A 14,178-nucleotide genomic window follows, 5' to 3' on the forward strand; every position below is an offset into this window, starting at 1 on the left:
TAAGGGATAACAGTTTAAAATGAAGAAAGGGATCACAAATGCTTTACTACATCCCAAGAGTAGCACCATGGGAGGATGAAAAGAGAATGAGCTAACCCAATTTGCAACTCCTGTTTTCTCTGCTGCAAGTAATGACAAATCACCTACAATTCAGAAAGCAGAAAACCTGAAAGCACCCAATCTGCAAAAGCAAAAAAAAAAAAAAAACCAAACCCCCCCAAAATAAAAACATAAGGTATTGTGGGATAACCAAGCACCCAGACACAGTGAGAACCTGTCACTAGTGTGTTATGAACTCTTATGACTGGATTAACCTTAGAAAGTGTAAGGATATTATGCCTTAGCTTCACACATGTCAAGAAGAGGGAGATTGACATCACTATAAAAATAAGTTGTTCCAGTGCTCCTCTGCCCATTTATTTTCTTTTCCACATTGCTCCTTCCTCTGTATAAACTCAGTACAAGCACTCATACAGCTGCATACCTAGATCAGATGAGGAAACTGAGGAAACGGGTTTTCTGTTTGCAGTAGTTGTCTCCCAGCTGGGTTCTCCCTATGGCCACAATAACTCCCGTGCAGCTCCACGGCATGGGAGTAATCAGCTGGGAGTGAGACCTCTGCCTTCAGTGACAGTGCCAGGTAACATCAGTGACCCTGCAACCGTGGCCTTGAAAGGTCTTGCCTGAAACAAGTTCCTAACACAGAAACTGCAAGGAGCTCTTGCCATGAGCATAAGTCTGTGCAGTGGAATGACACTGCACCAGCTGGGTACTCGGAAATATGTGATGTGTGCCAGGAGGCAGGACCAAGGCAGTTCATAGGTGAACGCATTGGGCATGTCCTTCTCCCCCACTGCAAAGCTGGAGTTTCATTCTCTAGGTGTGCACTGTCATTATGTTCCCAGGGTCATGGTCACACGTGAAATTATGTACCCCAAAACCTAGATCTTACTGCCAAGTATTTTCAAATACAGCTCTAATCGAGAAATCACAAATGTGTGTTGTTAAGTAAAAGCCTGTCCTTCTATAAGTATTTCATGTTTAAACAAAGATACCTTACTCAACAGGAAGACTACATTGAAAATTCACTTTAATACATGTTTATTGGTGTCCTGCACTTTCAGTGTAGGAGGTTGGAGATGTAATAAAAAAGTTTCAAAATTTATTGATTCCATTTCATTTAAATCACTCTAAACAACCAGTGCTTTAGAGTTCAGAGAATTAACGTTTACTGTCCGTTTACAAGCAAAATTTTAATATTACCTTTTTTGAGTTTGCTTAGAACTCTTCTTTTAAAATTCTTCAGATACATTCCTCATAGTAAACAATACATTTTAATCTGTGTCACAATCAACATTGGTAAGGCCTTCTTAACCATTTTTATACCACCTCCACTGTTACTTCATTGCAAAACACAATCTTATTTCATACTATAAATACCCATCCATGCACAAAACACAGGGGCCAGAAGTTACACATTAATATTTCATGTAGGCTTCCAAGTCTTCCTTTACCCTCTGCAGGTTTATGGTACACTTAAAAAGATATCTTTAGACTTGGTCTACTTGGTCTTAAAATACAAATATACAATATCCATAAGCATAAAAAAGTAAAGCTAGATGGCCTTACCATTTGTTATGAACTGCTAAAATCTTATACATGTACAATATAGCAACATGCTGATTAATATACATATTAGTTAAATATACCAACCAATAATGGGGATGTGGCCAAGCTTTTTTGTTTTGTTTTCAAAAAGAAATTGTTCATATACAAATAAAAAATTTTTAATTTAAACTCATATGGACTACCTGAACCACACAGACATCTGTAAGCCCTACTGAGATATTCAGGTCAAACTGGGACAAAGCTTGCTGATTCATTTGAAGGGAACACAACTCCTCACGGGTAATATCCACGATGTGCTGTTCCCAAGAGAATGCAAATTTACCAGCATTCACATTTTCAGGTCTAGAACACTAATTTTTGCATCTTACATAGCAGTTTATATTTTTTGTATCTATTCATCAGCCTCCATCAGAAACAGTTCAGTACCTTGACATTGTCATAGATTTTTCTAAATAAGTAGATATACAGTACAAAGTGTAGATAGTGAAACAAATAAGCACATATATACAGTCTTTGAAAGGCATTTTTGTGACCAGTTTAGCAGTGTTTATAGAAAACATTTAAGATAGTCACATTCTGCTGATACCACTGTATTGCAAACTGTCAAGCCACATTTCTTATATTAAACTTGTACTGCATTGTATATTGTACAACAGAGAACAATCATTCTTCAGGTGTGACACAATGAAAAAAAAAAAAATCACTATACTGAGTAAGGTAACCAGCACAGGGCTTAATTTTCCTGAGGTTTGTAAGAATTTTTTAAACAAAAATCACAGTGACCAGGCTAAACTGCAAACATACTGTTAAGTTTTAAATATACAGTTTATACATAAGTTCTGTGCATGGTCGACTCAACTGTGTGTGTTCATGCTGACGTTTCCTTTAAATGACTCGCCACTGCATAATACTTGTATCTTTTCCGCCTGTGGAGATGAGATGGGTGTCTTCACAGAGAAAATCTACATTAGTTACATGACTACTATGTCCACCGTACACATGGCTTGGAGCCTAGAAAACACCATATTAGTGAGAATATAAGCTGTCATCAAAACATCTCATTATAACATTCATACAACAATGAAACCAAGGCATCACATCATTCTCTTACAGTATTTTAATATTAAATTAACTTTTAAATTTAATTGCTGTCTCAATTAACCTTAAAAAAATCCCTTAGACATCTGAATATTCCCATTCTTCCTGTTTTGATATGGTTGGGTTTTTTTTTTTTGTACATAGGAAAGCCACATTTAATGCAGTTGTGCAAATTACAAGAGTAAGTTTTTGGGAAATAACTTACCCTAAACTGTGAGCATGGATATGAGAAGAGATGTACTTTGCCAAAATCATCCCCTGTTGATAGCAGTTTTCTCCCATGCGACCGACAGACAGCGTTGATATCTGTTCCATCCGAACCTTCAGGCCATACACCTGAAACACAGAGGGACTAATTAAAGGGTTTTATAATGGAAATAAAATTGACAGTTTAAGCTTCTGTTGAAATATTAATACAGGATTATTTGTTTAAAGAAAAGAAAAAAAGAAAAAATATAAAAATAACTGCATCTGAGTCAGGATGTATACTTCAGTACACCAGCAAAAGTCTAGATCCTAATAGGAAATCAAACACATAAAAAATACTTTATTTCCTCTAGTCAGCAAAGTTCTTTTTACTCTGAAAAAAAGAATTCTGCTGAAGTACAGTCATGTGCCTGAGCCCGAAAGAACTTTCATACTGTTATGTAGAAAAATAACAGTTACTGCTTTTATTTTCCCTTCTGCTTATGTATGAGCTAACATACTTTCTTCATATTACTGTAGTCTAAAAAACATACACATGTATGATCCAAAGGACTTTCTTCATATTACTAAAAGTCTAAAACCTCTGAAATCAGATGTTATATAGTTTAAATTATTTATTAACAGATCTCTTGAAAAGAAACTGAACTTACTTTAAAGTTTTTAAATGCTTTTGTTCTACTCTAAGTACTTCTCCTTCCTCACGTTCTCTGCTCCTTGCTGTTCTTGCACAAAGTGGTGTTCTAAAATTAAACTTCAGGGTCATCAGCGCAAAGACCAAATCTGTGCACCACATCTTTAAGGCCTCTGAATACTTGCCTGCAATAAATTGTAATTGTACTAAAATACATCGAGTTACTGAAATGTCAGGTTTTTGTATGCAGTACTGTGGGCTGCTTTTTTTATGATTTTTGTAATTTAGATTTCATCTAATCCCTACTTAACATAAACAATACCAAACTTTCAGAGACCCTGTCAACAGCACTACGAGGAGGTGATTCCACGTCTTTATAAGGAATTACAAATTGCTGTAAATAAAATAGAAGTACTGATTTGTAGACTGCCCTTAACTTTCCTGATGTGTGTGGAAACATCTCTTTGCTAGTTCAGGGATAGTAAAAAAGAGGCTCAAAGTAACAGAAAGTGCAAAGAAGAAACAACGATAATTGCTACTCGTGGAATTATGAATATGCAGAACAAAGAGACACAGAAAAGCTGTTTTAAATATCTGCCTCGACAAAAAGGAGGCTGTATGAATATCAAATGCTAGCTGAAAAGACGTAGGAGTCTTCCCAAGAGGTCACTGTGACAAGCTGGAGATAACCCCTAAAGGCAGTGGTTAAAGAAACAAGATTGCCATTTTGGAATGGAGAAAGGAGGATAGCAGGGTTTTTCTTCAAAACTTTGTGCTCTTTCAAAATTTATCCCAGTGCCTCACTGCTAGTTTTTATGAATATGCAAATTGAATTCCCCTTGCTGAAAAATTAGTCTTTTTCTTTTCCCCATCCTCTGCAGACATGTAACAAGACAATTTCCTTTCTCTCACTTGAGGATTCATGCTATGCCTTTTTTCCTACTCTTCTCTAAAATTCATTCATTACATCTCTTCTCCCAGCACAATATTTAGATGAGTATTATTCTTTCTAGTCAGGACGTTATCTGTTGGTCCAAAGTGCAAAAACCAGAAGCAGCCATTCCAGCGGTGACTGAAGCAGATACGGATAAATGGATGACTGCTTCACATTTTGCACGGCATCCTTTTCATTACACATCCCACTAATGCATCTTCCTTTCCCACAACAGCATAATGCTGTTGACTCATGTTCAGTGTGTATGCAAGAGTAATCTGATCTTTCTGTGCAGATCTACTCTCCTGTCTGCTCTCATCCGTTCTGTATTTGTACAACTGGGTTCTGCCATTCTTGTGTGGAACCTCCTATTTGGCTCTATTGAATTGCCTCCTTTTTTCATACCACTCCTCTATTTCTCAAGACAACTTCCTAATCCTGCAGCTTCATGCCACCTACAAACTATACATCCTGGTTTATGATAGGCTATTAATAAATATATTCACACAAACAAAGTATTCCATTTACAGAGTTCTAGTCAGTTTTGAACCCAATCAGCTTGGTACAGCATCTTAGATTTCTTCTGTTCCTGTCCTTCACCTCAAACACCAATTTTTTTCAAAACTGGGCATGTGCAATGAACACTTGGTTGTGTACCCAACAACACAGGGCTCTTGAAAGAGTATATAGATCATTAAGTGTTAAGTCTTTGCTCCTTCACATTTACATTTGTATTACACATTTGTATCACTAAAATATACTCCCTCAAACACACTTCTTTACATGCTGTTGATTTTCAGTTGAATCATCACTAAGCACTTCCAGGCTGACTAATCTGTTCCCATGCTCAAAGACAGGTGTTCAACAGACCAATGTTCATTCCCCCCCCCCCCCCGCATTGGTTATGCTGATCTGTGATTGCTGTGCAGAGTTTGTGATTTTTATGCGGTTCTACTAGAGTGAGAAAATACCCCTAGTTTCAGTCAGCCAGTATCTACTGAAAAATCAATATACGAGAAGCTTCACATCCTGGATGCTGTGATCCTTGCTTCTGTGTCCAGTGGGGAAATCCCAGAAAACATGTGAAGACTGTTCTAACTGGCTGCTATGAGGCCCCAAACTACTGAACAGTAAGAGTAACTTCCAATATTACCAGACTGGTTTCCAACTTCTAATTTATGAGCTTCTTCATTTTATTATTCTAGCCACTAACTTTGCACTTTGTCCTTTACATATGGGCTTTGAAGGTAGATATATGACCTGCAGATACTGCATTCATGCTTCTCAAGTATTTCAGTACTTTGCCTATTCTCTGCGAGGTCCTGAAAATAAATACTAATGGTCTCAAGATTACATTAACCAGTTATTCTTACAGATACAACAAGGTTGCTCATCTGTTGCAAGGCATGGGGAAAACCCCTCTCAGGTGTGACCTGCCTCTCTCCTCTGACTCTCTGTGCACCAAAAGCAGCCATATATTCTATTGGGACTATATTTTACATGAATCCGAATCAAAAAGTGAGGAATACTCACATAAAGTGTTTAGTATCTCAGAGCACCTGAAACTGTGATGCTCTGTAACTATGTGTCAGGTGTACTCAAACCCCAGAAATATGTTAATAGTTCCATAAGGGCCTCTAACCCTTACATGGAAAGTACATCATGCCAATATGCAGCCAATCTTCCAGGATTTCCTTTCACCAAATCTGCATACTGTAGTGACATGTAAGCACTGTTTGTCAGTCAAATGATAGAAAATTTGCATGTGTTTTCCCAGCATACTGCTACTGCCATACCATCTTTAGGTTCTGAAAACATGTCCTTTCTGGCTGCCTTCAAGTACATCACTGCATCTATTCTACTTGAAACATGGGTGCAATTCTTCCTTGCTAACCGCTTATACTCTTCTCTGAACTTTTACCATGGCCTCCTATTTTCTCTTGAGGACTCAAGAATTTGAAGCTTCTCGTACTCAGCTTTTGTAACAACCTATCTAGTTCTGCACACATTGTGGAATGAGTACAAAGCTCTAGACTACGCTGGGGAAAGTGGATCCTTCAAAACTGGCAGAAGACAAGTCTGATGAAAACAAACCATGCTGATTTTGTTATGTTTTCCTTCTTGAATTCCTTTCACCTGATTTAATTGCTACAGATTCTATCAAAATACATGATAAATTCTTAATGAGGGAGATTGTCATCCATTTTGTGCTTGCACAGTAACCAAAGCAAATGAAACCATTTCTGGTAAGGGGATTTCACCCAGTAACTGTCTAACTACACGACAATTCCATAGAACTGGTACTTTAAATTAAAAATTATGAGAAGCTGCTCTAGTGTGACAGAAAGGGCAGTGTGTGATTTCTTCCTTGTCTCCCACTTATGTTGTAATTTAATATTTGTACTTGAAGCTAGCAAGAATATCAAACGAGCGTCTTTCTGGATTGAAATAAGAAGACAGATTGTAATAAAAATGGCATAACAGAAGTTCTCTATTTTTCCCTGAATTATGAATAGTCATGTTTCATAAGCAAAAGTTGGCAATCCAAGTGTTTGTTAGTAAGAAGAATGGTAAGAGCTTGTAAGAGGTTTACAATACTTACCAAAAACATGGAATCCTAAAGTACAGGTGTAAGTGGCCCATTCTATATCTCTAGTTGTTTCAACACTCACGACTTGTTTACAAGCAGAGGGGATCCCTACAAAAGAAAAAAACCCCACATGATTTTTCATTCTCAAATTTTATAGATTTTTGATTGCACCAGATGAATTAAAACATATGGTCGATCTTGGCAGTTATACAGTCTCATTTAAATTTTAAATCTGTGTCAGACTGCCTGAACTTTGCACAAAAGGACTAAATATAATTCTTACTCACAGTATAAGATTTCATAGTCTCCTGAATTAGACACAAGATATTGTGAATTAACAGACCAATCCAGATGAGTAATGAAGCTGGAATGACCCTACAAAGAGAAAAAATATTGTATTAGCTGCACCAACAGTATGTCTCAATGTGACAGTATTAATATAGTGCTACAAAACACACTTAAGGTGTTAATACTGAACCATGAGAAAAAGGTTACTTACTGAACATTTGCCAATTCTAGTGTACTTTCTTCCATTTTCACTTACACCATATATATAAATACAGTTGTCATGGGAACCTATTGCCAAGAAGTTTCCATCTATAAACACAAAAGTGAACTGCAATTATTCCTGTAAGAAAGAACTCAGGCTAATTTTTAAAAGTTGGTATGTCACAGAAAGAAGAACTGTTCTTAAGGGTCTTGATACTGAAAAATGGAAAAATGGAATTCTGTTTTTTCTTTTGCAGTTGCATATTGGTGCATCTTTCAAGACTACAAACCAGCAAATTTATGCAGCAAATATTACTGCTAAAAACACATGACACTTCTGGAGGCAGCTACAGTCCATTTAGGGATAACCTGATTGCAACAACCTGAGGAGTTAAATATTTTCTTTTTTTTTTCCCCACGGAGAAACCACAGTGAACATGTTGGGCAGGGAGGGAGGGGAAAGAAAACTGGAGCTTACGACACCGCCCATCCAGTGTTGCCAATGTTTCATGGTATATTAATTTTCAACTTCAGTATGGCAAGCAGGGAAATACTTTAAAACAAACCAGCCCCTAATTTAATTTAATAAAAAAATTCAACGCCTTTATTTTTGCCCAGTAAATAAATGCTCTCAAACCTGGTGAGTAACGCATTACAGACAGCTGTTCATTTCCATCTGTGTGTACAGTGACCAAGTCTTTTGTTTCTGTGTCAAACACAAACCACCTGTTGTAAATACAGAAAGAGGCCAATAAAGCATTCCATAAGGAATTTAAATCTACTGTAATCTTGACCAACTTTTCTTCTGTCAAAATAGCATAAGTTTTATACCAAGAAAAGAAAAACAGCAACTGCTACTCAGTTTGGTCTATTTTTACTATAACACAAGGACAGTTTCCTTCCTATCGTTTTTAACCAAAACAAGAAAATGAGCAAGCATTGACCTGATATCAACCTTCAGATTTTAGTGTGTTTTACTGTGTGTCATGCATTAGAATAAAGTAAGCATTGCCTATAATGACCCTTTTCTTTTAATGACCCTCTTCTATGCTATGCTGATATTTAAATGGATGCCTATATTAAATCCTAGAGCAAAAGAAAACACAAGCAAGAATCAGGACCATTCTCTTCTGATAGATGAATTAGATTTATTTACTAATTTATTTTAAAGTGAAATTTTAATTACTTTTTTTTGTTAATTTAATTAATTTTTAATTTAAAAAATTAATTCGTGGAAACATGTAGAAAGAACAAAGATAAAATTTGCATTTCAATACTTGCATCAGATTACTAAAGACAAAGAAAATATTCCTCTCAAAGCTTCTCCTTTTCATTTTCTTTTTTGATAAATAAAGTAAATTCAGTAACAAATCCTTTATTTAGGATTGATATACAATCTGAGATAATCTTGGCTCATAACCTACAAGCTTCCTGTATGTTCTCAGTTAAGTGGAACTGTTTTCAATATTAACAGCCAAGTCTGCCCTCAAGTGACACTACAGGAGAGGAGGAAGTTAGGCAAAGGCACTCCCTCCTATGACAGACAACCATGGACAAACCCAGCATCTGCCACTGACCCACTAAATAACCAAGGGCTCAACCTGCCATGTAAAATGGAGATACTAAACTTTGCCTCAGTTTTCTCTGTCTTGTTTGCACCTCACACTCTTCACGCAGAACAAGCCTCTCAATATGCATTTTTACACCATGGCTAGTGCAGTGGAACATTCATCGAATTTTTGGTTGCCACTGCATTAAGGATCACAAACCATTTGCTACATTTTCCAGCACACAAAATTTTTCAATGTGATTTCCTCCACGCTGCCCTAAAGGCCTCAGAGAAAACCTCTACCCACATCTGCAGAATTAACTCACAATCTCAGATTCCTCCTTCAGCCTCTCCTTTGCCCTGATGGACACAAAGATTTAGCATTTAGGTCACTGCTATGGTGACGGTACCTCCCACACATGGTCCCTCTGCCAAGCTAGACTTCCTGCCCTCTCCAAATCTACCTCCTCCCACTGACCTTAGATTGTCACCCTCCCAGGGCAGAAAACATCTCTTTGTTCATGCAACACTCAGCAAACACAGGGTTTGTCGGCATTAAGGCAATGTAAATAAATTTCACTCTGGAATTGACTAGAAATCAATAGGAAATGAAGATATGTCATGCATACATCTGCATAACAAGAACATGAACTTGGATGTGAGCTGGAAAAATCAGCCTTAGTTGGTGCCCAGGGTGCAGCTCTGCACATCTTACCTTCCAGTCAGCGTCCCTACTGCAACAACAGATGCTGAAGGATGAAAACCTGAAGACTGTGCTGGATCCTAAAATGTTTCAGAAAGAAGCACACTTTTTTACCAGTCCGAGTTATCAAGTTATAACAAAAACACAATTCAATTATCTGCCTCAGGAACAATCTCTTGTTGATATTTTGGGGTTGGGTTTTCCTCTTTTTTTTTTTTTTCAATATAAACTTGAGGGGAAAAAAAGTATTTTTAACTAATTGAAATATTATCCAATAAACTTTTCCCCCTCTATACAAGGCCACCTTTTTCTTTTCTTCACTATCTAAAAATAACTTGGCAAGTGATTTCATAACAATAACATCAGCAGTGGCAGCTTCCCAACAAATCACAAACAAGTAAGAGATAAAAATAACTTCTTAAACTAGAGCTGACCTAGGAATTAAGTATCAAAACTGAAGTTTACCTATGGTCTAAAAGGACAAGCAAGCACCCTGTTCAACAAAGGTACGTGGCGTTTTGCATGGAGGGGTAAAGCATAACTTCTATGTACACCAGCACCTTTTTCCAACACCTGCCGAGTTGCAGTTTAGTGGGAGATTAAGGGCAGAAACTGGGTTTCTTATTTTGATATGCAATTTCAAAACATTTTACTTTGTTTAGTGCATTATTGTGCAGACAGGTAGAATTCCAGTGTTTTTCTTGCAATTTAAATATATGCCTAAAAACCAAGGTAAGCGTTTTCTTTCTAATACTTGTTCAGTTAAGAATAAGCTTCAGAACTCTTCAGATTATAGCAGAAAATACCAAAGTAATTTTAAAATGTAAGCAAAACCCCCCAATCTAGTGACAAATCTCACAGAAATGCTTACAGGCTTGATTTTCTGTATTTTAAAACAGTATCACATCATAGCTATTTTAGTAAACTTGTTGACATTTTTAGTAATTGGTAATTACTATCCCTAAAGGCTAGGTGTAAAGGATATTCTCATTAATTTTAATCAAGTGACTAATTTAAAAGACTTTACTAGCTCTAAAGAAATTCCAGAGAAATGTTGAGATCCAGGATTCCTAAACGTGTGTTCTAAAACATCACAGTATTCCAGAAAGGATAATTTTCAAATTATATTTTCAAAGTATAATTTCATAGTAATGCTAAAATATTCTACTGAATAAATCAGAGGTTCAAACAGTGAATTTAATCTGAGCAGTAACTTGTACTCATAGCTACATTAAAAGGCTTTTACACAGATCTCTTGACAAAAATAGGTTAATAAGAAACAATTTATTTTTTTGAGATAATCTAGATCACTGATCTATGAAACAGTCTGAGACATTTCAAAGAGATAATAAGGAGATTATTGTAAAAACTGACAACAGGAATCATGTCTTAATGAATTGGTGTGTACTTGGAGGGGAAAAGAAATAAACCTATCTCTTGTTTAATACTCCCACTGCTGTTGCCATCAATCTTTTCAAAATAATCAAGGTAAACAAAGCTGTTTCTTAAACGTTTCAATAATGACAGTTTCTTAGAGAGTCGTATACTTGCAAAACTGCAGCTAAATATTAATTGAAGCTCACTGTAAGTCATAATCAGCTAAATTCCTGCTCTGTTTTTCAGAGGAAAATTATGTCCTTTTTGGAGTTGATGATGGCTTAAGTAACTTTATTTCAGAGGTAGCAGCTCATCTGATTAATAGATTTGCTCCTGATCCCCATATTGTACTTATCTCCACTAATGATGTTTCACTATCCTCCCACACTTCTAAATGCTCTTGTCTTTACACTGCAAGAGAGCAAAGTGCCAAATTTTGCACTTTTCTTCATGACTATAGGCCCTCCTCAGTATATCCTTCCTGTAATGAGAAACATATTAGAAGTACTAACTTATTCTCTCAGTATTTTTGAAAGTGTATACAAATATACAAAAACACACACCCTTACACTAAGCACAGGATCACATTAGTACCTGCAATTAAATTACGTGATGATTTTTTCCAACAAAAAAGAAATGTATTAGAAAAGCATAAAAAATGGTACCTATGATTTTACCCTCCCCTTCGGGTTATTTATAAATCAGACTTGCACAAAATCAGTTGTGCACCAGAATCAAATTAATTTAAAAAAAAACCCAAACAAACAACCATCCTGAAGATCAGGAAGGTTTACGTAAACGTTATCAGTTGTGTCATTGTTAGTCATTCTGAATTGCATGTGAAGGATTTCTGCAATCCAGTGTGTTCATACTCCACAATGTACAGATACAGTACACTGCTATTGCTGCATTTCAAAACTAAAAAAAACACAGATTTATCTTTTTTTAGAGAGACTACCAAGACAGATGCAGGAAAATTTGGTTTATAACTTGCTCACTGATTTTTAAAAATATATTTTATTGTTAAAGTTTGTAGCCTAAATGTGCTGCTATTTATTTGATTTATCATCTTGGTGACAGTTCAAGAGATTTGCAAGCACATTCAGATTTTGGTGCATCTCAGGGTTTGATCATTCTCCTGAGGCCCACCTATCTAGAGTATCTCAAAAGACTGAAGGGGAGATAGCTTATTTTTAAACCCAAATCATATTAACATATCTTAAACTCTAAAATTATTAGGAATTAGGAAAATGAAATCATCTGCCTGCTTCTCAGGCCACATATTTAGCATTATTGATGTCTTTTTTTTTTTAATTAAAAGAAATACCTATATTTTCCTTTATTTTAATTTCTGAGACTAGTGGACAATCTATCTTTATAACCGAGACACTGAACTGTGAAAATATGGCTCCATCTCTGGGGCATTGGAACTATTGTTTTGTTCTCTCCAGTCAATTTGGAAGTCAAGAAAAATATCGGCCTTAGAACATATGACCTTGGTTACACAGAATAAATTCCAACTTCCACATTCACCAAGCAAATATGATTTAACAAGAGCATACAACTGGAGAAGGATACCTTGAGGGACAACTTGGCAAAAGCAATTCTGTTAAGAATTCAACCTGATGCAAGAATGTACACTTATTGTAGATGTGTTGTATTCAAGAAGTCTGATCAATACTAGCTTTAAGTTAAACTGTTATGTAGGTCTGAAAACAAAAAGCCTTTTTATAAAAAAAGTTGTATAATAAAGTTTTTCAAAACTTCATGTAAACCTAAAGGGATTATTTACAATATGACAAAGGAAAAACTTTAGTCAGCAACATGAGGATTGTCTCTAAGTTACTAGCTACAGTTTGATTTGCAAACCTGGGTATTTGGTACATATCTACACCAGGTGCTGTTTTCTTTTCCTTGTAGTAACTTTTCCACTGTACCGAGGGCAGATAAAAAGATTCAGAAATAACTTGGTTATTATGATCAGTACATGTACCTCCAAAAAACACGCTCACACATCTATTAAGAAAATGTAAAGAGAAGAATGTTTGAAAGAAGGATATAGTGGCATCTCAGAGAGATAAAAGCACTGCCTCTAGAAGATAAGCAAATGCCTTCTTATGGATAAACAATTAGAAGACTGATCAGGTGTCCAAAAAATGTACTCTAAAAATCAATTCCTGGTGATGTATATAGTAAGCAAGATCACTTGTCACCACAAAGTCATCAGGAGTTTGCAGATGCACAGAGTGCCTAAGTACAGTTCAAAATTGAGCCTCCACTCAGGATTCCTGCAGTACCTAAATGCCAAGTTTCACACCAGAGATAGAAAGGGAAATTCTAAACATTTGTTTATTTGTGAACCAGATGTATAAAAATGCTAATAAATTACAGGAAATAACGGTACCCTCAAAACATTCTTTTCCTTCTTTATTCCAACTATCATGCTCAAGATAGGGGTAGTAGTACTAATCCTGACAGAATTACTTTTAAATGATAAATATTGCCCAGATTTATATTTGTGGCTCTCTTCCTAGTAAAAAAAATATAAATGTCAACACCACTGTACACTTTTACATAATATAGCACATAGATTCATATAGCCTAGGGTTTTAAATTCTTGTTTTTAAGAGTTTTACATCCAATTTCAAAAAGAAGATAGTTTTAATCAGTAATGTCAAGAAAAAACAGAATTACTATACTACATATAGAGAAGAATTACAGGATTTCTATAACAGGAGAGCTGTGTTCAATAAATTTATACCTCTATAATCTTGTCCCAGATAGGATGATGGGTGGTAGCATCCCAGAGAGTAATGTGTTTGTCATGTCCACATGTGAAGAACTGAGGTTTAGAGGAATGGACTGCAAGTCCCCAGAGCTCATCAGTGTGACCCTAGACAAGCAAAAATGTTTCTTGACAAGAAGGACAGACCATCAAAACTAAACATGTTAAAACACTATTAAAATGACC

At 36.0% G+C, this 14,178-nt stretch overlaps 1 protein-coding gene across 8 annotated transcripts in view; it reads right to left on the minus strand.

Annotated features, from left to right (window-relative positions):
• Nucleotides 1–1,084: 1,084 nt before the first annotated feature.
• Nucleotides 1,085–14,178, minus strand: part of EML1 (EMAP like 1) — a 124,678-nt gene continuing 111,584 nt past the window's right edge. For all 8 annotated transcript variants that reach the window (XM_039381124.1, XM_027730825.2, XM_027730817.2 and 5 more), the window contains 8 exons: nucleotides 13,969–14,100; nucleotides 9,843–9,910; nucleotides 8,216–8,304; nucleotides 7,589–7,686; nucleotides 7,377–7,464; nucleotides 7,102–7,197; nucleotides 2,933–3,063; nucleotides 1,085–2,640 (listed from right to left, as the gene is read on the minus strand). In XM_039381124.1, coding sequence (XP_039237058.1) covers nucleotides 2,515–2,640; nucleotides 2,933–3,063; nucleotides 7,102–7,197; nucleotides 7,377–7,464; nucleotides 7,589–7,686; nucleotides 8,216–8,304; nucleotides 9,843–9,910; nucleotides 13,969–14,100 — 828 coding nt within the window. In that variant the 3' untranslated portion in view covers nucleotides 1,085–2,514. The remainder of the gene's footprint in view (nucleotides 2,641–2,932; nucleotides 3,064–7,101; nucleotides 7,198–7,376; nucleotides 7,465–7,588; nucleotides 7,687–8,215; nucleotides 8,305–9,842; nucleotides 9,911–13,968; nucleotides 14,101–14,178) is intronic.

The sequence above is a fragment of the Pipra filicauda genome, unplaced genomic scaffold (assembly GCF_003945595.2).
Source record: "Pipra filicauda isolate LSUMZ 115617 unplaced genomic scaffold, ASM394559v2 scaffold212_size3012638_pilon, whole genome shotgun sequence".
NCBI classification, from domain to species: Eukaryota; Metazoa; Chordata; class Aves; order Passeriformes; family Pipridae; genus Pipra; species Pipra filicauda.